At 39.0% G+C, this 24,957-nt stretch overlaps 1 protein-coding gene across 7 annotated transcripts in view; it reads left to right on the forward strand.

The window, feature by feature from the left end:
* LOC136430399 (dedicator of cytokinesis protein 1-like) overlaps positions 1-24,957 on the forward strand; it is a 47,161-nt gene that overhangs the window by 4,201 nt on the left and 18,003 nt on the right. The window contains exons 2-37 of one of the 7 annotated variants that reach the window (XM_066420955.1): positions 4,712-4,795; positions 5,334-5,430; positions 5,693-5,792; positions 5,999-6,040; positions 6,552-6,700; positions 7,086-7,173; positions 7,558-7,739; positions 8,139-8,220; positions 8,428-8,491; positions 8,629-8,700; positions 8,871-8,946; positions 9,130-9,212; positions 10,211-10,336; positions 10,742-10,866; positions 11,144-11,315; positions 11,701-11,804; positions 11,963-12,137; positions 12,399-12,505; positions 12,650-12,739; positions 12,919-13,019; positions 17,017-17,151; positions 17,400-17,508; positions 17,856-17,867; positions 18,578-18,648; positions 19,356-19,462; positions 19,894-20,021; positions 20,263-20,358; positions 20,716-20,814; positions 21,053-21,147; positions 21,330-21,408; positions 21,930-21,983; positions 22,971-23,071; positions 23,551-23,609; positions 23,811-23,959; positions 24,279-24,364; positions 24,683-24,880. In XM_066420955.1, the coding sequence (XP_066277052.1) occupies positions 4,712-4,795; positions 5,334-5,430; positions 5,693-5,792; positions 5,999-6,040; positions 6,552-6,700; positions 7,086-7,173; positions 7,558-7,739; positions 8,139-8,220; positions 8,428-8,491; positions 8,629-8,700; positions 8,871-8,946; positions 9,130-9,212; positions 10,211-10,336; positions 10,742-10,866; positions 11,144-11,315; positions 11,701-11,804; positions 11,963-12,137; positions 12,399-12,505; positions 12,650-12,739; positions 12,919-13,019; positions 17,017-17,151; positions 17,400-17,508; positions 17,856-17,867; positions 18,578-18,648; positions 19,356-19,462; positions 19,894-20,021; positions 20,263-20,358; positions 20,716-20,814; positions 21,053-21,147; positions 21,330-21,408; positions 21,930-21,983; positions 22,971-23,071; positions 23,551-23,609; positions 23,811-23,959; positions 24,279-24,364; positions 24,683-24,880 (3,697 nt within the window). The remainder of the gene's footprint in view (positions 1-4,711; positions 4,796-5,333; positions 5,431-5,692; positions 5,793-5,998; positions 6,041-6,551; positions 6,701-7,085; positions 7,174-7,557; positions 7,740-8,138; positions 8,221-8,427; positions 8,492-8,628; positions 8,701-8,870; positions 8,947-9,129; positions 9,213-10,210; positions 10,337-10,741; positions 10,867-11,143; positions 11,316-11,700; positions 11,805-11,962; positions 12,138-12,398; positions 12,506-12,649; positions 12,740-12,918; positions 13,020-17,016; positions 17,152-17,399; positions 17,509-17,855; positions 17,868-18,577; positions 18,649-19,355; positions 19,463-19,893; positions 20,022-20,262; positions 20,359-20,715; positions 20,815-21,052; positions 21,148-21,329; positions 21,409-21,929; positions 21,984-22,970; positions 23,072-23,550; positions 23,610-23,810; positions 23,960-24,278; positions 24,365-24,682; positions 24,881-24,957) is intronic. The other 6 variants (XM_066420960.1, XM_066420956.1, XM_066420958.1 and 3 more) reach the window with 6 other exon arrangements.

The raw sequence follows: 24,957 nt of genomic DNA on the forward strand, positions 1-24,957 counted from the left end.
ACTGACTGAACTTACAATTGTGTGCTTAGATGCTCATTACAACTAATGGAAATGGTCCAAAACAACATGAGTGTTGCCACCCGTGCCCTAGACATGTGTGTTGTCAACAAATCTGTTTAGTAAGAATGTAGCATAATAGCATATGAGGATTCTACCAGAAAAGGACTGGACAAAAAGAATCTAGAAATGCATGGTGTACATATCAATGTACATGTATCAAACTCAAAGCAAGATATTTGTTACAATCATTCTTCAATCAATCAATCAAAAGTATTCAACCGTTCAGGTTAGATGTAGATTTACTGCTTCTATGTGTGGATGCCCTGCTGGTAAAATGGAACATTCCGAATTCAGACACTGTAACTTCCTGTCCTGGAGAAGATGATCCTGATGTCTGACCTTTTAACCTTCAGCCTACTATACTGATCAAGACTTTTAGTGTCTTATTTTTCACCATTTTTATTTGCACAATACTGTAGTCTTTTGCATACACACAGTTTCCAGTGCACAAACAGATAACTAATAACTTTATAAGTTTTGTATGTTAATAGGCCAGCTGTTGAAGGAAAAAAATGCCTGAGATTTTGAGCTGAAATGAAGATTTGCTGTGACCATTTTAACCAGTCATTACAATTAATCAGTAAATAATTCAAGTGTACATGTTAATGGAACTGTAACAGTTGCACATGTGATGGGTTAGAATACAGGCAGCTATGGAGGCATCAGATCCTCACATCTGTGCTCTGTGACTCTGTCTATTTTGTTATTTTGACCAGTAGTAGGTCTCTTGTAAAAAATAGTCATTGTAATGATTGTACTGTAGTACTGTTACTTGTACCTCAAGATTTGTGTGGTGAGTATTTGATCTTGCCAAGGAGAAATGACCCTTCCTTTGCTTTGCTTTGAATGTTCTCTAGAATATGCAGTAATGCACTCCCTGTGTTGTTGCTCTGTGCAACATGTAGTACAGTCATGTATAATAGGTATCCTGACATTTAAAAGACAATTTTTCTGAAATTACAGATTCTGTCATGAAGTGGCTGATAGCTCAACAAAATAAGAGTGATTTTTATGACGTTAAAGAAACAAGTTTTATTGTGTTACCTATAACATTTCAGCTATGTACATCATGTTATTCTGTGATGCTTGATTTCAAGCTGTTAACACTTGAAAGGATGTTACAAAAATAGCTTTTCTGAAGTGGACATATTTCTGTTGATATCTACACCCCTCTTCAAAGCGGTGCTATGAAGGGAAGCCTCCCATTCTGTTTCCTTATGATATGGTGATCTGTGTGTAGCTTAGTAATAACAAAAGGGTACATGTATCAAGTTTTGTAAAGGTTTAGCAACCTTATAATATACATTTAGGGAAAAATTGTTTTGATGTACGATAAATGTACCCTAGTATGTATATTTATAGCCGATGCTGTAGGGCTGGTGTGAATCAGCAATTTTACTACGGTCAATATTGAATGATATGATTATAAGCCATATGATACATATATATGAAAACTGTGAATTTCATTTTTTTCGTGAGGCCACAATATGCTACCATTGGTTGGACCTACTTGGAAGAATCTATTGACAATCAAATTGAATTCAGGAATATTTGCTTGGCACTTGGACGTTTTTATAGTTTTTTCCTTTTATCAAGGATATTTATTTTGACTTTATTCATCAACAGTTACACTTAACTTACAGAATACATAGATGGTTAGTCATCCAGAAGTAATGGATTGCGAGCATTATTATTCAAATAACTCCCAGGGTCATCTATCTCACATTAAGTCATTATAATTATCTTCTCCATTTATTCCCAACAGGCCCAAGTCATTACTGGATAGAGTTTATTAAACACCCTCCAGTGTTCCATGCAGGATTTAAGTGGGAGAAAATTGAGGACTGATTTGGTCAGAAGCTGATAATTGCACAGTATAATCTATCCCTCAGGAGCTCCAGCTAGTTTAGGGCATAAATAACACAACGTGCCACCATTCTTGGAGTAATGAAAGATCAAATGTGGACTCCCTCATATAGCAGATGAAAGAGATGAAAAGCAAAGCTTCCATGATTAATTAAAGGTCATGTATTTTTTTAGATTTATGAGTAATGAGTTGAGTTGAGGGGCAAGAATACTCTCCAAGCAGAGGTTAGGCCACTTAGGGTCAAGCTATTTTTTGACGTCTTCTTCGCTGTTTTTTTTTGCTGTCTATTTTGTTAGATTTGCTTTTTGTCCGCCAGCTAAGGGATTCTTGTAGAAGTAGTAGATGGTGTGACTGTCACAGGAATAAATTCGAAGATGGTACAAAAAGGAAAATCTATCAACATGCAAGATAAATTGCAGTCCCAAAGCATGACTATTGTTATAATATATATTCAGTCAGGATTATTGATTCATATGTGTCCCCATCTGGGATGTGTGTCTGGCTTGAGGCTCAGAGATAAAGGCACTCCCTGATGTTTCTCGACCTGTTACCAGTATATACAATGTACATCATTTTCATCAGCTGATGCCATTTTCCAGGGCAATCCAGAACAGTTGCTGTAAAGCAGTGAGTATTACAGCCTTGACATTCCAAAATATTCTGATGAAGACTTTTGAATAAAACTAAAAGGTCGAAACCGGTGAATCGTTGTGTCTCAGCCGTCATCCTTCTGACGCCTAATCGACTTGACATTCCAAAATGTTTTCAAAATAAATGAGTCATGATAGAAGCCTTTCCAACCTGGTGGGATGGCCAAGAACAAGAACTGACTGTTGGTCCATTTGTGGTTGGTACCTATGTCAATGCACTAGCATCACTAAGCATCCAACGCAACAAGCAGAGAGTTCTTTAAAAAGATTTATTAGTAATAATATTACTGTCACATGGCATACCCTGTAGAAAATTGGATACTACTAACCACGAAGTATGAGTCATAGAATTGCAGAATGTACATGGATGAGTCCGTAACAGCTACATAGACTATTGCATTAATGTGTGATGACTGATTGATCATTTAATGACATGAATATAATAAAGAACCTTCCTTTTGGTTAGAAAAAATGTGACTGCAGTAAGTACCTAGGAATGTCCTCAGTGATTTATGTATACCGCAGTTTTTTTGAGGTGAAGAATTCAAGGTGAAAACACCTGCACCAATAAAGCTAATGTAGATACGGTAACAGCAGGCTGCCCAGCAGTGGGAAAATCAATATTACCCAATCTTTTTCTTGGCGACGACATACTGCATAAACTGGGTACAATTACCTGCTGTCCTGACTTTCAACAAAGATATACCACTGGGTATAACACTAACACTGTCTGACAACTGTAAATGTACATGTACATGTACCTGTCATCATGGATATGTAACAGACATTCATTTCATTATCATATCTGAAAAGAAAAGATCATCCGGTCATCGGGTAATCTCCAAGCAGATCCACACCGGGCGCAAAAATCGTATATGCTAGCCACCTTCTCTGGCTAGCATATACGATTTTTGCGCCCGGTGTGGATCTGCTTGGAGATTAGTCATCGGGTACTGTGATTTGCATTGTATCAGTGTATGAGTATATGCAGCTGCACATTTAGATGTAAATGTTTCTAAGGAGAAAGATACATGTACTGATGTAGGTGGGGATCTGGATGTCTTGGCTAGCAACACTGCAGCATGGGTTTTGGAGCTTACAGACATAATCATACAGCCCACTGGCTCCCTATGAAGTGGTAACAGACCACGGTAGCCATAGATAGCTGGTCTGCCCACAGCTTTCATTGTTGCAAAGGCGAAGGGGAGTAACAACAGACTGTGTTTATCACTACCAGTGAACTGATAAGAAACTGTGGCAGGCGTTACTAAGGCATAATGTACATAACAGGTTTGCCCACAACGTTCATTACTACTAAGACCAACAAGAATTGCAACATTCTGTGGGTACCAGTGATAGGAGATATACTAACAGCATTCATCACTCAGTGCCACAGTTCTTATGATGACATACCATGAGGTTCATGGAGAAAGATTACAAGGCTTGTGTGGTTTGCTGTAGGCATGTTCCAGACCATATGGCTGCTGCAGATAGCAGCTTGTTTTCATGCCCCGCTGGCTGTTCATTTATTTGGAACAGTCAGCTGTTATTTTGTCGCCTCTCTGTCTACATTGTGTTGTGTCTGATTTGAGCATCGTATCTGGAAAACTAGTACATGTATACATGATACGAGTACTTATACCCGGTACTATAAGCAATAGGGAAAGTACCAAATGCACATTACAGATTTTTTTCTCCCTCTACCTTGTTTCACATTTCCTAACTCTAAAGGGGAAGGTCAGTGGGATTTGATATTGGACCTGTTCCAGTGAAGCAGCTTTAGGGCTTCAAGGAAAGGAGTCACAAATGGCACTGCTGAATTACTGCAGTTTTGTGAAGAATAAATATGCAAACCCATTCATCTTAGGAGGATACAAAAAGTACATTAAATTGATTAATGCAAATGGTTTCACAGTGCCTAAAATGCTTGAATGTATTGAATAGGAGTGGACTTGAATAAAAAATGCAAATTACAATGTATATGCATAATGCAAGAAATGTCAAGGACAAAGACATTCCACTTAATGATGGTGTTTGCAATGTGAATTGTGAAGTCGAAGAACAGAAAGAGGAACAAAAAGGGCAAACATTATTGGCTCACGTAAAGTTAAATTTTTGTAACTTTACATTCCAGCTATCTACAATTACCATGGAAATGGGGAGACCAAGCTAGACCTGACTGTTGGGGACACACTGCACATACTGGAGGAGAATGATGGTATGTACATGAAGTAGTGAAGGACAAAAGTAATCTCTGAGTTGATGGTAGGAGGCTAAATCGTGATGTTTTCCTAGCTGCCCATTTCTGTTTTGAACTGCTGTGCTCCTTAGGAAATGAAAGCAGAATGTCATGATTTTGACTCCCAACATCTGCTTGGAGATTAGGACAGGCGATCTTGTCTTTCATTATGCTGCACAAACTAGTGTTTGTGGATGGAATATACATGTACATGTCAAGGTAGAGACTACGATTTGGTAGAATGGCTGATTCTATCGATAGAGATTCCGATCAGAGTTTCTGTCGACAGAGATCCTGATTGGAATCTCTACCAGCAGAGATCTTGATTGTAGTCTCAGTCGACAAAAACGTCAATCGGTATCTCTGCCGTACAATTGCCAATTTTGCCATATCGGAGTCTATACCCTGACATAATATATGCACATTGATTTATACCTGAGGTTTCACAACAAAAATAGTCATGTCAAATGCTGATGGTTCTTGCTGTGCATGTTTGTAAATCTTGTATGCATTTCAGGCTGGTTCAGAGGCTTCAAGCTGCGGAACAAGTCAGTCAAGGGAATCTTCCCGACCAGCTATGTGCACATCAAGCAGGCATTGGTGGAGAATGCAGGGTAAGGCACAAATATCATAGTTATACAGTACAAAAGTACAGTAGAATGCAAAGTCGAACATGGTTTTAGTCAAACCACCCCAAGTGATGTTTCAACAGCATATTCCCATGCTGTGTTGCCAGTTGTATGGGATCTAGAAACTTGAAAGGAAAGGTCAAATTGAGTTCTACCTCTGTAATACACACACAAGACTCAAGCTCGTTATATGTCAACTTGCTTATTGGTTTTAATCATTTGTATTTTGTTATCTCACCTGACACAGGAAGTACAATGAAACTGTGGCACCAAAGGAGCCAAAGGTGGTGCAAGAAATGACTACAGTACTGAGAGAATGGGGAGTTATATGGAAACAGCTATACGTGGTATGTACATGTTCAGTCTTACGTGTATACGTGTATAATAAGTGGAAAAGTGGTTTTCATGGTTTTCAAGCCCTTGTAGAAACAGTTTTTTTAAAGTAATTATTTTAAAGTTGCCCGAAAATTTGTTTGCAAAATAGTGCCCAGCTGGGTCTTTATATAGATTTAGTAAATATATGTAACATGTTACCTTCTTCCACACTGTGTAGGATAGGGGGAACGATCCCTTCAGTGTGCCTAAAGCTGGAAAGGTACACTGGTGTTTATTTCTCATCTGGCTGTGATTGCCAAGCTGATTGCAGATAAAACTCCTTTTCCAATCATAGGATAATCTGGCTTTCCCATTCCAGTATTATCACAGCCACAGAGACTATTACCATCTTTTCAACAAATCTTTACTTCAATGATTTTGAAGTAATTATTTGTATATTATTGATTCATTCAGCAGCATTTCAGCTATTGATGATTATTACACTCTCCTTTGCCTTGTCAGCGTTAACAAAAAATCATAGCCACAATTTACAAAAATCAAAATTATAATGATCCAACATTTATTCCAGCTCTTGCAACCCTGCCCACAAACATAAATGTGTTTCTGTTCTTGATGAAATAATCCAAATGAAAACAAAAATGCCAGGTCCTGCATTAAGTCACAAAATGGACAAGAGAGATGATTGTTTCAATGATGGAGCCATCATATGTCACACAATAAGTGTAAGCTCTATGGGTATATCTTAAGAGGATGTATGTATGCCCCTACAGAGACACAGCATGGACCTGTTTGACACAGTCAGGAAGATGATGTACGAGATGATTGACTGGCGAAGACAGATCATGTCTGGGACTCTTCCCGTGGATGAACTCAAGGAGCTGCAGCAGCTTGTCACCTCCAAGATAGACTTTGGCAACAGGTACACTCATACCACCTTTGTCTCAAATCTTAAGTTACACAGGCTGTATGTAACTTTGAAGTGGCAGATTTGATCACATAACTTGAAATGAGAAAGTAGAAAACTTCTACCAATCATCACTCTTTTGTCACTTGTCCTCCACAAATGTAACTCTTGTCATAGATTGAGACTAAAGCTCAGTAGCAAAGCCCAGGAAATTGTGTTGAAATTGACTAGATTCAAGAATTTCTGACTCATTTGGATCCATATATTATCTACTCTTGATGTTTTCTCAATTTGAGCCTTCTGAGTCTTATATGTACCTGTAAAGAATCCTTACAAATCAAGCATCTGTCTAAGCATTGTACTATACTGGTGAATGATTGGTTACATGTATGTTTGACAGGTTACTGGGGCTAGACCTTGTGGTGAGGGATGAACAGGGAGGAATCCTGGACCCTGAGACTACAGGAACCATCAGCCTGTACAGAGCTGTGAGTCATACTCTACTGTACTCAAGTTTGGACTGTTTCAAAGAATTAGTGGAAGGGGGCACCTGTATCAAACAGGGACATGACAGTAATGTGTTGGGGGGGGGGGGGGGGGGTCTGGCCATCTCTAACAACAGAGGCGCATTTGTATAGCATTAGATCATGGAGGACAGAGTTGCTGGTAGTAAATGGTTGTCCAGACCCCTTTATTTTAACCATGTTGGAATGGGCCTACCCAAGAAGATAATGCTGAAGTAATTATAATTTGTCTCCTGTTGCACTGATTTTGCTGTAGATTTAGATCATTAAAAAATTCAAAATACAAACTGTCTTTGAAAAGTCATAATGTAACAGTAAAATCATACTGTTGATTTTTGTCTCTGCCAGCATGAGACAGCCACTGAGAGAATACAGAGGGAGAAGTCCATGCAGGGTGTACAGAGGTTGTCGCAGACCCAGGCCACCTCCCACAACCTGTACGTGGTGGTGAAGAACTTTGTGTGCAGGGTGGGGGAGGACGCTGATGTCTTCATGGCACTGTACGACGCCAAGGAGAACAGGTTCATTAGGTACGGTAGAGAGTCTTTGTGCAGATGTGCATTCTTATTTAGGGTTAAAGTTCTTGTAAACATTAACAGTAATGACTAATGTCGTAGGACAAAGATTCATCTTGGACAAATGTACAAATGAGTAATATGGTATTTTCTACATGGTCATTACATTGTCTGATATGGTTATACAAAAATGTTTTCTGGTGTGAGTTTAATGGGTTGCAGTGCGAGATTTACATTTTATGTGGTTTAGGAGGGGTTTGTATGAAATCAGAAGACTAAAGAAATATATTTGCTGAAAACAGTTGACAGAAAAAAATTTCAAACATCAAAAGAAATTAATTGGCACAAACTGAAGTTTGCCCCTTCTATGAGGTAGTTGTGTGTTGTGTGTTGATTTCTGTACTGATTTTCCAGTGAGAACTATGTGGTGAGCTGGAGCCCACAGGGCATGCCCAAGGACATAGAGATGCTGAACAACCTCAGGGCAATCTTCACGGTAAGCCTCTGAAAGTTCATGTGTATGAAAAAATCCTTCTTTGTTCTTGCCATCTGATTTATCTGTATTTCAAGCCTTGTGTAAACAAACACTCAATAGCTGTTTGTTTGATTAATGAAAAGAGTTCGAAAAGATTGTAGTTGAGCTTAGTATAATGTACATTGACACTTGTAGGGGAACGGTGACTAATCTGTTTTACACACACAGGACCTTGGACAATACGATCTCAGAAGAGAAAAGATCTGTCTGCTGTGTCAGATCATCAGAGTAGGTGAGTGTGTCTTCAGAAGTGCTATGGTCATTGTGCTAGGCTACATGTAAAATCGTACATGCTTTCACAGATTCCTTCCTTCTTTGTATTTTCATGATGTCATTATTACTGACTCTTACCTTCCCTCTAACCCTTAGGACGTATGGACCTGAAAGAGGCAGACAACAAGAAATTCACAAATGGCCTAAGAAGACCATTTGGGGTTGCAGGTAGGGGGCTCAGATAAAATTAGCCAGTGTTTAGATCTAAACTTTTTTCTTCAATTGGTACAAATGTGGTTTTGTTATCTGAGCTTTTACCTTTGTGATTTGCAGCTAGTGAGTTTTATTTAAAAGGAACAGGTGAGAACATAATGATCGAACATATTCTTTTTTTCCAGTGATGGACATTACAGATGTAGTAAATGGCAAGATGGAGTCAGACATTGAGAAACAACACTTCATACCATTCCAACAGTGAGTATAGGCTTCTTTTACAAGATGGTGTATACCTGTATTTTGAGAAACATTCTTTGTGTTTTTCTGACGTAAAACAAACATTTCAAACAGTTTGTATTTTCACAAACAACAATATCATAACTATCTTGATATCTAATCTACTGCTCTTGTCTTAATGTTTTCTCTTTCTTTATTTTGCAGAGTCTCTGGGGACAATGACTTTCTGGAGGGAGTTATCAAGAAAGTAGTGTCGGCCAGGGGAGAGCTGAACCACAAGGGACAAGGTGCTTTCACAAGTTTCTTTGTCTAGAGATGATGACTGTGTTTGCTGTAGTCATGAAATATTTTTGTTACATTTTGTTTCTATCCATAAAAGCTTTATCAAATTCTAATTGATACAGATTTATTTTGTTCGTATGATGATTGTCTTTGCTAATAGACAATATACCAGTGCCAATAATATCAATGCTAAGTTTTGTAGGACAATGAACGTGTACCTCATAAGTGTAATAGTTCCAATTTAGTTTTGATGGGCATACTGTCCTGATGGCTTATTGATCACACTTCTCTGATATGCTGTGTTACAGGGTTGTGGGTTATCACACATTTCTGACATGCTGTGTTACAGTGTTGTGGGTTATCACACATTTCTGACATGCTGTGTTACAGGGTTGTGGGTTATCACACATTTCTGACATGCTGTGTTACAGGGTTGTGGGTTATCACACATTTCTGACATGCTGTGTTACAGGGTTGTGGGTTATCACACATTTCTGACATGCTGTGTTACAGGGTTGTGGGTTATCACACATTTCTGACATGCTGTGTTACAGGGTTGTGGGTTATCACACATTTCTGACATGCTGTGTTACAGGGTTGTGGGTTATCACACATTTCTGACATGCTGTGTTACAGGGTTGTGGGTTATCACACATTTCTGACATGCTGTGTTACAGGGTTGTGGGTTATCACACATTTCTGACATGCTGTGTTACAGGGTTGTGGGTTATCACACATTTCTGACATGCTGTGTTACAGGGTTGTGGGTTATCACACATTTCTAACATGCTGTGTTACAGGGTTGTGGGTTATCACACATTTCTGACATGCTGTGTTACAGGGTTGTGGGTTATCACACATTTCTGACATGCTGTGTTACAGGGTTGTGGGTTATCACACATTTCCGACATGCTGTTACATGGTTGTGGGTTATCACACATTTTTGACATGCTGTGTTACATGGTTGTGGGTTTTCACACATTTCTGACATGCTGTGTTACAGGGCTGTGGGTTTCCATGAAGATGCTGGACGGGGATATCAAACAGGTACGGAAGGAGTACCCACATCTGGTCGATAGCAGGACAGCTGTTGCTCGGAAGATGGGCTTCCCAGAAGTTATCATGCCAGGTAAGAAACATGCACTTTCCCTTTCCTGTCCATTTCATGGGGATTAAAATCTGCATGGAACTAGTTGATGCTCCACTGGATGTTGACTGTATCACTATATAATGATAGCATTATAGAAGTTCTTCTTACATGTCCTTCATACTTAAAATGTCGAAAGTCATTTTGGTCACTCTTTTGTTCATAATCACATTTGAAGTTATTTGGAATAGCCCTGCTAGAAGTACAATTTCTGACAACTTTTACAGTGCTAGTTGATAGGCCAGGGACAAAATCTTTTTGTTCCTTCATTAACAGTTAGATGGCTGGTCGATTGTTCATGATGAAAGAAGATGTCATCAATGACAAGGGGGCATATAAAAAGATCAAAGTAAATTGTGAAATTTTTGTGACTGCCCCTTTGCCCAGGTGATGTCAGGAACGACATGTATGTGACTCTGGTGTCAGGAGAGTTCGACAGAGGGACCAAAGCTCGTAACAAGAACGTTGAAGTGACGATGTGTGTGTGTAAAGACGATGGTTCTGTAGTACAGGTTGGTTGTCTCACTTGTTTTGATATATATGTCTGATATTATATGAGGAATAATACATCCGTTAGGGTCTACGTACATGCTTTCTATATGTAGGGAATATTTGTACATTGCTTTGTACAGAGTTTAAAAGTTTGCTCTTTTCATCTCATAGTCATCATAAATTGCAATTGTCCTCAGATCCTCTTATCATAATGACAAGTGATTTGTCCTAAAACTACCTCCATTGATAGGTTCTCAAATAGACTTTATGAATAAGAGTTTGTCCTCCATGTTGCAGAATGTGATATTCACTGGTGCCGGGGTTCCTCCTGTGAGTGAGTACAAGTCGGTGATCTACTACCAGCAGAAGCAGCCGCGGTGGATGGAGACGATAAAGGTGGCCATCCCCATCGAGGACTTCTACGGCTCCCACCTCAAGTTTGCCTTCCGGCACAGGTCCTCCATGGAAGGTGAGGCTTACAATTAAGTTACATCCTGTAGTTTGTCATGTAGTTTGGGAGTGAAATCATCATCCACATAGACACCATCATCTTTTGTCTTGGGAAGTAGTATCCTGTAGATTCAAAAACTGAGCAAGACCTTTTTGAATTCCTGAAGTTTACCTTGTTGCGGGTGCTCATTGTAAGGCTCAATTTAATAGTAACAGAACTATGATAATTTGCTGCACTTCATGTGTTATGAAAAGTAATTTGCAAAGATATGACATTCAAAGTTTATAGGTAAGTAATATGTTGCTGAATGCTGTTTCTTTTATGAGGCAAAATGACTGATTAGACTTGTCATATCTTGATATTGTGAACATAATGAAGTGTTGGAATTTTGTTCCCTCTGCAGAGAAAGATCGCAAGGAGAAGATATTTGCCATTGCGTACGTGCAGCTGATGATGCAGGAAGGGACCACACTCAGGGATGGCAAACATGACCTGGCAGTCTACAAGGTACAATATTCATCATCATCATCATGTTGGGCTGTTTGTCTGGATTCAATCTCAAGTACAATCTTAAGTACTCACTTGTATAGAATCATTAGTAAACGAATCCAAAAAGCATCAGTATAACTTAAGTCCAACTTGTTCTTTCCCATCTGTTGTTCCAGTGTGAGAGAAACAAGCCAGACGAGGCAAAGGTTTACTTGAGTCTGCCTGCCATGGACAGACAAGGTGTGACCAACAACAACAGCAAGTCCACGCTGCATGCCGGCAGCCTGTCCCTCAGTAAGGACAGCTTCCAGATCCAGACATTGGGCTGCTCCACCAAACTCACACAGAACGGTGAGCAGGGATCGTCTATTGATCTGTGGGTTCTAGGGGCAAAGGATGAAAAAAATGTTTCTCTTACTGTGCAAAATAGAACTTCACTAAAAATTCTATGACCATTGTTGTAGCCTGTACCAGATACTACTAAGATTTTCATCGTTCATTTGCAGCCTCACCCTATATCATGGTAACAAAGACTAATTGAAAAGCATTTGATTTATATGGCATCAATGCTTGAATGATCTAACTTGTGTTCTTGGCTGATTATTTTCCCAGTGGACCTGTTGGGGCTGCTGAAGTGGCGAGCGAACCCAGGTAACCTGAAGAACAGCCTGCTGTCACTCATGAAGGTGTGCGAGGTCAGCGGAGAGGAGGTTGTCAAGGTAACCATTGTGACAGGGACAACCTGTATTTTTCATTACTTTCTTTGTTCATCTTATTAAACATGCCACTTAGTACATGAACATGCTACTGTAAGTAAGGAAAGTAAGGTGATTAAACTATCCATTTTTTTTAATTCTGCCCAGTTCCTTCAAGACGTCTTGGATGCTCTGTTCAACATTCTTATGGAGAACCAAGACTCGGATCTGTATGACAACCTGGTCTTCGATGCACTGGTGAGTCATTAGATACACTTAGATTATACATACACAAAGAAATTTAATATATTGTGAAGTAAGTTGTAAGTTACGCATACTGTAGGCAGTTGGGTATGTCAAGAACACTTCTGATGCCTGTCTCATATGAATTATGCCCAGTTTCCAGCACTTCTGACCAAACGTTTTGAACCATACAGATTGGTGTGATTGGTCTGATTGCTGACCGGAAGTTCCACCAGTTCCACCCTGTACTGGACACATACATCAGGGAGCATTTCAGCGCCACACTGGCTTACAAGTGAGTACATGTTTGAATAGGGATGTAAGAGGACAGCACACACTTTAGGAGGTTGTCCTTACTTCTGTACTTGACACCTAGCATAACACAGAGGCACTGAAGGACCATTACATTTTTACAATCTACAGTAGGCACAAATTGTATTAACTTTTGAGGGCAAAGGTGTTTACATATTATGTTTCGGGAGAATCAACCAATCTACTAGTAGATACAAGGTACCAGTCGCCTGATCTGATCCTACTTTTCATGTTTGAAAGAAAAATATGTTTTCCCTGAATTCACCCCGTTCTGTCTCAAGAGTTCATTTACTCTAGAGAGTGATCAACATTTAAAATATACTTGCAGTTTGTTGATATCTACGTCTTGATGAGAAAAATTTATGAACCAGTTTTAGTTTTTAGCTTATAGTTTTAATTCATTCACATAAGGACTTGTTTTTCCTCTGAACAATCAAGTTTTCTGTCCTACTTGTTGGTGTCTTACCCTATCATTTCCCACTTACAAATTCCTTGGAGAGCAATTATGAAATGAGCTATTACAGGACCTGATGTATTGAAGCCAGGCCTCCACTTTTCCAGGCATTGGTCCTTGCAAAAGTCACCTACAGCATAGCACAGCTAAGGTATAGACTAAAAGGAATGGGGAAAAGGGAGGATTGCATCTGAATGTTAAAACATCTAGCACTGAAAAGTTTGACCACAAAAGGCAAATTTAACAGCAGTTGCTAAAAAATCTGTTCCGTTTCAGATGTTTATAAGTTATTACACTGAAGAGGTATGTTATCAGTCTAAGAGGCATGTCATTTCACTGGTCAATGCCCTCTCATTTTGTTGAAGCTGATAGCAGGGAAATGGTCATGATTACCTTATAGTTTAGTTTACGGTAACAGATATGTCAAGGCCAACTTCTGTTCACAAAGATTACATCTTTTCCTGGTTAATGAGTTTTTACACCTGGGCAGTTTTTTAGATTCTTCCCAGATGGTAGGAAACATTACAATAGATGATGATTTGTGACACTGACTGAGCTGTTCACAGTAGCAGTAGCTAATGAGATGTACACAAAACACACTAAAAAATTGCAAGTCGAGACCCCATTATGGTCTCATACATAGGCTCATAGTTTAAAAAGTTCTCAATTTATACCAGATCAATTAAGTATTTAGATTCAATTTGTTAGAATTCCTGCAACTTCAGTGTGTGTGGTTGATTTCAATGCTCTAATAACCACATGACATGACCATTTTGATGCTCTAAAGGTCAACTGTGTGCCTCTGTGGCAGCATGTCCCATGACCCGATTAGTCACTCATATGGCCTCTGGCCACACAGGCAGTATTTCGAGTTCTCGCCATGAAGGGATTTGCACCATATTCTGTCTCAAAACAATCGGGTAAAACTAAAAGGTCCTCCATGTGCCAGATGATCCCGCTTATGAAAGAGCTCCCAGAACGGGAGCTGCTTCTGTCAGGAGAGGCCAGCTTTACCTTGTGTCAAGATGCCAGCTTCTTCAGCAGGTGATGTTAGATACATGTACATAGGGAGGGGGGCTCTGATTTGAGCTGGGAGATAATGCTCAGGGGGCTTATGTTGATGTGAGCTGTGAATGGAGAGTAGAGAGTGGAGCTCAGGGATCAAGATTCAATGTTTAAAAGTTTAAGACCTAAAGGAAATTGATGTTGATGTAACCAGATGTAACTTGGAGACTTACTCGTGAGTCCCTTTGTTTCAGCCATGTTTTTGTCAAAAAGGAAAGACAAAAAAAACTCATGAAATATGTAAGTGGGAAAAAGTCACCAAAGTTGGTTGAAAGCTTGAAATGAAAAATTACTGAACGCTGACCTGTAAATTCTGCTAGGTGTACAAACAAATATGTTTATCTAAGTTGTATTTGTGACTTAGATTCTGTGACTGTCACATGTACACCTTAGTCTTCCCTTTGTTCACAGATTACCAGTAGTAACTATAGTTCTTTGGGGATGTTTAGTTGTTTCACTCCTCACCTGTTTCTAACTTTGCCTGTTTTCTTTAGACATCAATTTTCTTAACTGGTGTTGTGTTGCTGTGCAAACATTGCACACTGCATATTTCTTAACGATCCAGTTTCTTTCAGACCTTAATGACAATAATTACCGGCCCCTAGAAGATTGCACAGGTCTCTTGACTGCCTGATTGATTTAAGCGACTACATTGTTTTGCATGTAAATAGACAGAGAAACAGTTAATTAAAAAATTGTTGTCTCAATGTTTTGTTTGTACTAAAGCAGAATGTTGTGGTCCTTTTTTAGAATATTGAATCAGATGTTTTTCGAATTTTCGAGGATGTTGATAAAATCTTAATGTTGTAAGCAATGTGATTTTTTTCCCATTCATAGACACTAAATCTTTAGCAAAGGCTTGGATTTCATAAAGACTTTTTCAATTGGGTAAATTTGATGGTTTTGTCCTGAATCTGTACAATTCACCATTACGAATACACATGTATATAATGGGATAATGCGTTGCACTCAAACAAAACAGCCACTTTGGTTAACACTGCAAAATCCGTACAATTTAGCCTGCTTTAAAATCTTTGTGTTGCTGCCATTTTTCTTTGTTGTTAATAAGTGTAATCCAAGGATTTGAGGTGAAATTTTTAACCAGACAGTTGTGTGAGGGGGTGTGCAGGGTTCATTGTACCTGGTGTCAGGTGATTCAGTACTGGGTATTGTCTGAATCACCAGGTATTGTTGTGTTAAAACCAAACAACCATCCCAGCGCATCACGTCTGTCACCTGTTATAGGTGTGATCTCCTGCTGGGCATTGTTACTGGAACACAATAAATCATCTTGGAATCCTCAGTTTGGCATTGTGGAAAGGATGGCTATCATGAACACCTGTAGATGAAATGCCACTTGAAGTTGTCTTTCACATTTTTATATTACATGTATGACTGCACACATTTACACTGATGGTTCCTATGTTCAACATTTGTATCTTGCTGGTATCCTAACGTGGCAAAGGCCACTTTGGTTGGATAGTAGTTTTGTTACTGATTTTAAACACATGCAATAAAAAAAGAATCAACATATTAGGGACAGTGCAGGAAGGGTTGGAAGATGCATAGTTTCTTGCCTTACATTTTTCTACACCATTGGTGGTCAATTTCTTGTGCATGTTCGTTTTTTGTTAAAACTTTTGAATTTTTTCTTCAATATTTACCCCCTTAAGGCTTAACATACTTTGTGGTCTGTCCCTTCACGCATGCTTTCTGGGTCTTAACAGTCCTTCCAACAGATTAAACCTATCCCCCGGGCATAACTGAACTAGAATCTATTTGTGTTGGTTCAGTTGTGCCAAATAGATTGTTATTGTGCCGTTGGAATCTGGACTGTTTTTGAATAAAAAACTACAGCAACCTTTACAGTGGATGCTTTGCATGGGATTATGAGGGAGATACCCATGACGTATTAGTTATGGTGGGGATGGAAATAGTTTGACTCGTACTGGTTTGTAGACAAATTATTTTAGACAATGCCTGTGGTGAACCTTTGTACCCTCTGGGGATGCCCTGTGTAAAATTATAGATCATCCCGGCCTGTAATTCTTGTTTCACAGGAACAATCAGGCCATGATTTTTCTGCTTACAATTTGAATGATTTTCCTTTTTACTGACCTAAATGTTATGGTAGAGGCATTTTCATATCACAAACATCACTAGAAACGTTATATCTTTGCAGTTTCTATAATGTTTTTATCATTTTATTGCCAACTTCATGGCAAGAGGGAAGATTTCAAGGCTATGGGATAAATGGGACTAACTGTTCAACGTAAAAATTAATGTCCTTGCAATCTAGGTATAAAATGAAAAATTGAGTGTTGCTTGCATTTTAATCTATATATTTGTTAACTTTTCTACTTTATACTCCTTAATTTCATAATTAAGACATTGTATGTTGTGTAGTGTAGTTTCAATTTGAACTTTTGAGGTAAAAGAAGTTGTTCCTCCCTATTCCCAGTAAACTGATGGTTGTTTTGAAGTACTACATTGACAACGCAAATGAGCGGGATAACCATGAGTCTCTACTGAAGGCCATGAAGTCTCTACAGTACATCTTCAAGTTCATTGTCAGATCCAGAGTGCTCTACTCACAGTAAGTAACCACTTCCTACATGTAAAATGTATTTGCTTATCCTGTAGTCACTTGTGCTATGTAATATGGGCTTGGTCACGGAATGTAATTGGTCACAGGGCTGGAATTACACCATAACAGATTGATAGCTCGGCTGATAGACTTAACATCAATATACACTCATCAATACAACTTCAAGTGCTTGTCTCGTCCTTTTATGTTACCCTTTTTCTTCATACTTATGTGTAATGTGACTCACACCTTTCCAGGTTGTATGAGGGGAAAGGTAAGCAGCAGTTTGAAGCAGCAGTCCGACATCTCTTCCAGTCTCTGAACGGCATGATGACGTACACATCTGACTCTACAGTAGGGGTGCAGGTAGGGATAACCTCTGTCAGCCTTCGGCTGCGACAGAAAAATGTCAGGCTCAAACTATAATTCAATGTTTCTTTTATGACAGTTTGTCTTTTGTTTCGATTGTTCTCCTGTGTTGCTTACAATTTCTGCTTTGACAACGCTATTGTCTTGATGTTTGTATCAAGATGTTAACAAGTTCAGATTGTTATGACTGCTAAATGCATTATAAGCTGGAACCATGCTTTGGCTATGTAACTGCCTTCTGTTGTCTTCCCGGCATGCACAGCTTTTGAAGTCTCAAAGCCTTATGTCTGCCTAATCTGTGTCTTGTCTTCCCTCTGCACGACTCCTTTCCTCCTGGACTCTAGAGAGTAATCAAGGTACTGTTCCTCACAGCTGTGTGATGTACTGTATATGCACACATGTTACTGTCTTCTGTCTGTTTATCACTGCAAATCTAGCAGCCAAGCCTTTTTGTGGGACACGTGTTGGTAGAGTAGTAGCCTTTTAAACATTTCTTGGACATTTTTGGGAAATTTTTATATGTCCTTTAATGTTGAATCACAATGTTATAAGCTCATTTGGAAACTTTTGTGTTTCCACTATCTCTATGATAAAGATAGAACTCTGTTTTTCATGCTCTTTCTTCTGTCTTATACTTGTCTGCCAATCCTATTGTAATTTTATGCCACAAGTTCCTGTGATATAATTGTTACTGTAATAGGAACTGTCACTGTTCTATCAAATCAGGTTACCATGTATACAAGAATGTTTTGAAGTGTTTCTACTTTCACCCTGGCACTTGTTCTTCATCATGGTTGTGTTCATGAAAGTTTGAATTCTGCATGAATAATGGTTTGCTTGACAGCAATTTTTTTCTACCAATGTCATGTTCACAATTACAATTAATCACTAATGATCTACAATCATTGTGATTTATTATTCGGTAACTTTCTCTAACCTAAGGAGGTGTTATAAGTGTTAGAATTATCACATTGAATGTTATACTTACGGAAGGACCATTTATATTGTGTCAAGTTCTTTTCAGCATTTTACAATGAAGTGATTGCAATATTGTTCTTGCCACTAGGGGGCAGCACTGAGATACGTTCCCACAGTCATCCCTGATGTCATCACAGTGTTCGATCCAAAAGAACTAAGGTATTTCTCGATAGCATGAGACTTGAAGCAAAACACTTCTGTTTCTTAATCCATGCTATGCTATGTTATGTTGCTTTTTGACTTTTTTCTTCAATTCTTTATTTGATGTTTCTCTATTTGCTTGACACAAAGTCTGTGACATTGATTTTTGCTTCATTGCAACAAACTTCATTTGGGATACCGGTAAAGAAGAAAATCAGTGTGCATGCCCTTTCAGAAGGTCATGTTCACTGCTTCATAACAGTCCATCTGCTGGCCATTGATATTTTATTCTTGCTTCTGTTTTTTTCCTTCTCCTCTGTTTCTGTCCACCCTGTCCCTCCTCCAGTCTCCTTCTCTGGACCTTTTGCAGCCACCTGTTTCCTGACTACAATAAGTTACTTAGGAGAAAAAGCAATAAAAGGTATCATGATTGGATGTTAGACTGTGAAGTACTCACTGCACCAGTCGTACTTCCATAGTCATGTCATAAACACACATGTATACAATGTCATGTTCATTTTTTTCTCCAATCAAAATTGTAAAGGAAACACACACTGGCAGCAGTGCTTTTTAAGTTGTATTCACAGGAAGGAAAGATCTGAAATATAAAAAGGACTTACATACATGAAGCCCAGAAAAGTCTGAAAGGAATGTACCCCTTATGAAACCATCCTATACAGATGTTAAGTATTGTGCTATTTGTACCCCATCTGTCCTTATTCCAGCCTCCTGCTGAAGGATTTCATCAACAACATTCCCCCTGACCGACTGGTGAAGCAGAAGGTTCAGTGTATGAACAACATCGTCCACAGTGACCTCTTCAGATTGTCAGGTAAGAAGGGTGCAGAACTATGGAACTAAGTACAGTACTTGGATAGTTACTCCAGTCTCTGTGTAGAGAGTATTGTCCCCAGTAAAGGAAGGACAGTAGGACACTGAAGAACTGTGTCCTGCCTGTCCTCTGTAGCATGGGAGACATTTGTGTTTAAACATGAAACTCTTTCTTTTGTAGCTCACTTTAGGGATTGGTCCCAATGTGTTAAGTAGTACATGTAGGTCACTTCAGTTCTGCTGTAGAGTGCATGGGGGATCGTTCAGAAAGGCCAGCTTTATGCCATTGAATAATGTAACATCCTCCTTACTTCTTAACCTTCTCCCTGCTGCCTAACTCTGTAACCAATAGAGAACTGGGTGCCAAACAGCTACTTCAGAAGGTTAAGGTAAAGGTTAAAGTAAACCTCCCCAACCACCTGTACCCTGTAGAGTGCCGAGGTATCCTCCTGCCCATGATGATGGCACAGCTGAAGAAGCTGATCGAGAGGAAGGAAGAAATGCCAGACTGTGTGAAGATGCTGAGTGACGTGTTGGACCGCCTCAACAGGAAAGATGTGGTACGCACCATTATATTATTCTGTTTTATGTTACATGTACAACAAGTTTAGTGATTGCACATAAGGGATCATAATGGGTTGTATGAGAATGTTGATTCTATTTATTTCAATTATTTACATGTACTATTTCTCCCATTTACTTTACTATTTTTTAGTGGTACAGTTATTTTTCTTAATTTCATGGCTGTGCAAACCTCTTTGTTTATATTAATGATTTTTGAATGGTTTTGTGCTGAAACAGGGTCCTATCCACGGTGACATGGAGATAGTGATGAAGGAGATCCTCAGGACTGTGATACAGACGGTCATCTTCATGGACAGGGATGCACCACTTATTGTAAGTTTTATCTGCTTATCAGAATTCAACTCATAGAGCGTAAGGGATAATGAAACAGGTGCATGTCTACTTTGCAACCTGTATCTCCTTGCACATATACATGACATTGTGTAGATAACAGTAGATTTAAGACAATAAAATAAACGGAAACACAATAATTAAGGTTTTATCAACAATATGCCTGTGACTAACACTGTGTAACAGTTTCTGTGTAATTATTTCAAATTTGTTATTAATATATAGTTAGACTATTACAGCATTTTCTAGACCAATTGCATTATTCTGTAGCTGGATTTTAACCACGTGATTTAATATACAGTATCCTGTACTGACATTTACCCCACATTATCCCAACAGGGTTCATTTGTGGCATGTATGACGGGCATCCTGCGTCAAATGAATGAGTTCCACTACCAGGCTTACATTGACGCCTTCCCCAGCAGAAGTGACCTACTGGTAAGAACTTCATCTTCTCTTCATAATCATTTTGTATACAAAACATACCTTGAGGTCATCTAAAAAACTAGAGGTCATCAAATAATCAAAGTTCTGCCCTCCATGAAGTGTTTGGAGTGAACTAAGGCAAATGTATTATGCAATTTGCATACATTTTTACAACATTCTGACAAGAGATGAACAAGGGGAGGTATGAACATGGGTGTGAATTGACTTATCAGTTACTTTCTCCTTCCAGGACTTTCTGATGGAGATCTTTATGGTGTTCCGTGACCTGGTCAGCAAGAATGTGTACCCCAGAGACTGGGTGGTCATGACCATGCACCAAAACCAGTAAGCCTCTACGCATATGTACAGTACAGGCAACTACAGTGTACATTGCTTTGTTACAAGTGATCACATTATGTAGTTCTACTGATATTATTTCCACTCTACACCTTTGATGTATTTTTTGCCTTGTTAGGGTGCGCACTGAAATGTTGAGAATGATGACTACAAACTTGTTGTTTTCACAGCGTTGTCCTGACTGCCATCAAGTATTTCACACAGACGCTTCACAAATCCTTCCTGGATGAGAACAACTTTGAATACCAGGTATGGGCTGAAGATTAAGAACTGACAGGTGTACCATTGTTACAGGCTTTTTATTTTAGTATCATGTGAGCTGACAGATACCTATAGAAGAAGATATCTAATATAGATGTTAAATATTGTCAATACACCCTTGTTGGATCTGTAGAACTATAAAACATTTATGTAGTACAATTATACGGTGTGGAATGGAAAACAACAAAGTTCAAAGCAGTACAGTGCTAAATGCTAAAAGCAATGAAGAATTGTTTTACAGCATTCATACCTCAATTCTGTGTTCACTGCATGCTCCCTTCAATTTTGCCTGGCAGTCTTCATGAAACTTTTATGTCTACAAATGCTAACACATCTTTAGTGCTCTTAACTGCTGAATATTGCTCTTGTTGCCCTTCCATGATGACTGTTGTTTCACTTTGCCTATTGAAGCCTTTTTTTGTTTTTCTATACCTCCTGAGCTAACTCATGCTGCAGATCACTAACTTCTCTCCCTTTTTCTCCCCTCCAACCCTCTCCACTGCCACTAGTGTCAGGATAGGGAAGGGGACTGCCAGCCGTTTCTCGATAAGCACATGATCATGGTCGTGCTCTCTGCTCTTATTGCGGTAGTCGCCTTGATAACAAACTACCATGCATGCATACGTTTAGTACAGGTGCAATGGACTTAATGCCAGGGCTTCTGCTTTATGTGGACATTTTTCTTTTATGCTTATTAATAACGACATGCATGTTTGTGTGCCCTGTGTGCATTTGGATGCCTTCAGTGATTCTCAAGGATATTTCTTGCTACCCAGCTTTCTCTGTTGTGACTGATGACTGTTCATGAACAGAGCCTGTAGTAGAACAAATCAGCAATATCTGTACATGTTGGGCATAGAACTGTGGAAAGTTGTGGCATGTTTCTAATTGTAGTTTTAGTCCATGGAACCTGGTAATTGTTTTTGCAATGTCTTCATACTTGTGCTGCATGGCAGTTTGGTTCAGGGCTGGCTCCAATACTGTGTAATTGTATTACGTGTACGTGTACGTGTATGTGCATCTTGCTGTATCAAGTTACATACATATTACATGTTATAATGGTTGCTCAGATCATTCTGCCTACATATTAATGCACCAGTTATTACTGCACGATTACAAAGTACTTGTATGTAAGATCTGCAAATTGCTGATGACTACATGTAGATGTACTATAAAGAAACTTGTTTTTGCTAAATACATCTTATATTTTGGGCATAAATGGGACAAAATGACACACCAAAAAAGCAAAAATTTTGCATTGCACATTTTCTTTTGTTGTTGTCGATTTATGAATTACTAGAAAGTGCTGTGTCCGTGGCATAAGCTGCCAAGTAGTATTTTACTATGTCAAATGTGTTGGTGGGTAAATGTTAGTATTGGTGAGTTAACACTTTGCATTTGGCAAAAACAAAAAGGATGTCTCCAAGTTGAAGTTCAGACCTCCTTAAAGGCCAAACAACTTTACAGTAGGTATCTTGTCTAACACAAGGATTGCTCAGAAGGAAGGATACCTGTATGTGAACAGTGTTGCTCTGTTTCCTCTCCCATAGCTGTGGAACAATTTCTTCCACCTGGCAGTGTCCTTCCTGACGCAGGATTCACTACAGCTGGAGAACTTTTCTCACGCCAAGAGGATGAAGATCATCAACAAGTAAGTCAGGCCAGGGATGGATTTTTGGACTGGATAATCAATTTTAACAGTTAGAATAATACAATGCTAAACTTTTCCCCAACACTAAGGTATTCATGGATCAAATTTTCAACGACAACTGTCACCTCCAGGATCAAGAAACTTTTTTTTATACTCTTAAGTTAGTAATATCTTTATTGATCCTGAAGAAGGCAACAGTGGTTGCTGAAAATCTGATCAGTGAATACCTTAGTGTTGGAAAGAAGTTTAGCATTGTATTATTAACCAACACAGATGAGCTTCCATGATAATTGTAACAGTTGCCTTCTTTGTGACAAGTATATATAGTGATGCTTGTGAACCAACCCGAGTTTAACACTTACACACACCTCAGAACTGTAACATTTTTCTATATTTCGAAAACTTTAAATCATGTAGTCTCACTGATTTGTTGAGAATCAATTCTGTGTTAATTTGAAAGTCATTTTCTCCTTTCCCAGGTACCAGGACATGAGGAGGGTGATTGGGTTTGAAATCCTGTCCATGTGGTTCAACCTCGGTGAGTTTCTTCATCTAACTTAGGCTTATAAAGATGAAAATACTAAATTACTAAATTAGCTGTTTTATTTTCACAGCTGTTACATACGTGTATATTAACAAATATTTAACTGGCTATATTTGAATGAATGTAGCAGTGTTTGCCCTTAAAAGTCACTCTGTGGATCAAACTAATTTGTGTCTTGTCTATATGTTTCTTCAGGCCAACATAAGATCAAGTTCATCCCAGAAATGGTTGGCCCCATGCTAGAGATGACTTTGATCCCAGAGACAAAGCTAAGAGAGCACACCATCCCCATCTTCTTCGACATGATGCAGTGTGAGTTTGCAACCAGGGGAAACTTCAACCAGGTGGGTAGAGGCGAAGAAATAAAACCCAAAAAAGTTATGATACTTAATGCTGTAGGCTATGCTTACCATTTGTTAATGCTTTGATGGCATTCAAGCCCACAAGGAAAATTGATAAGGTCCTTAGAAATCAGTTTTCCAACAAATGAAAACATCTTTTTGTGGTGCTAGACATTTCTACACAGCTACAGCTTAAGTGTAAAGTATTCTGATACTGTATTTCATAAATTTGCTGAATCAAAGTTATCTGTGTCTTCTTCATATGTACATTTTCTGTGAATATGTGGCTCCTACTGATGACAGTTTTGTGTTGTTGGTACAGGTGGAGAATGAAATCATCACCCAGCTGGATCACCTGGTGGAAGGTGGGCGGGGTGATGATCAGTATAAGGAGCTGTTCTACAGGATGTAAGTACAGATGTGCATAAGTGTGTGCAGTTTGTACAGACTCTTCATCACAATGTAGTTAATCAGGCTGTCAGGGAATGGGGTAGAGGGTTCCATAATTTGCAAAATAACACAAAGTTGATGTATAGTTATAGCTCATAAGTTATTTTCTCTCACAGATTAGTCATTTTGTCTTTTGTGGTCAAGGACTTTATGTTTTTGTCTTCATCAAAAGTAAGAAAGGACTTATGTTATAGGCTATTTTGAGATTTGATAACCATGGTAAGTAGATAAACAGGACAGCGAGTGTGAGTGAAGGGTAATGTCGTTCCTCCACAGTATCTCGGACCACTGCCAGAAGCACCGGTACCTGCGCCAGCGGGGCCTGTACTTTGTGGACCTGGTGAACCGCCTGCTGGAGAGGCTGCTGGACTACAGGACCATCATGAACGATGAGAACAGGGAGAACAGGATGAGCTGCACCGTCAACCTCCTCAACTTCTACAAGGAGATCAACCGGCAGGAGATGTACATCAGGTCAGACAGACATGGAATGACTTGTCACACACACAATGTAAACCCTGAAAAGCTGACTGAAGGTCTTCTTTTAAAAA

This window comes from Branchiostoma lanceolatum, chromosome 3 (assembly GCF_035083965.1).
Source record: "Branchiostoma lanceolatum isolate klBraLanc5 chromosome 3, klBraLanc5.hap2, whole genome shotgun sequence".
Taxonomy (NCBI): domain Eukaryota; kingdom Metazoa; phylum Chordata; class Leptocardii; order Amphioxiformes; family Branchiostomatidae; genus Branchiostoma; species Branchiostoma lanceolatum.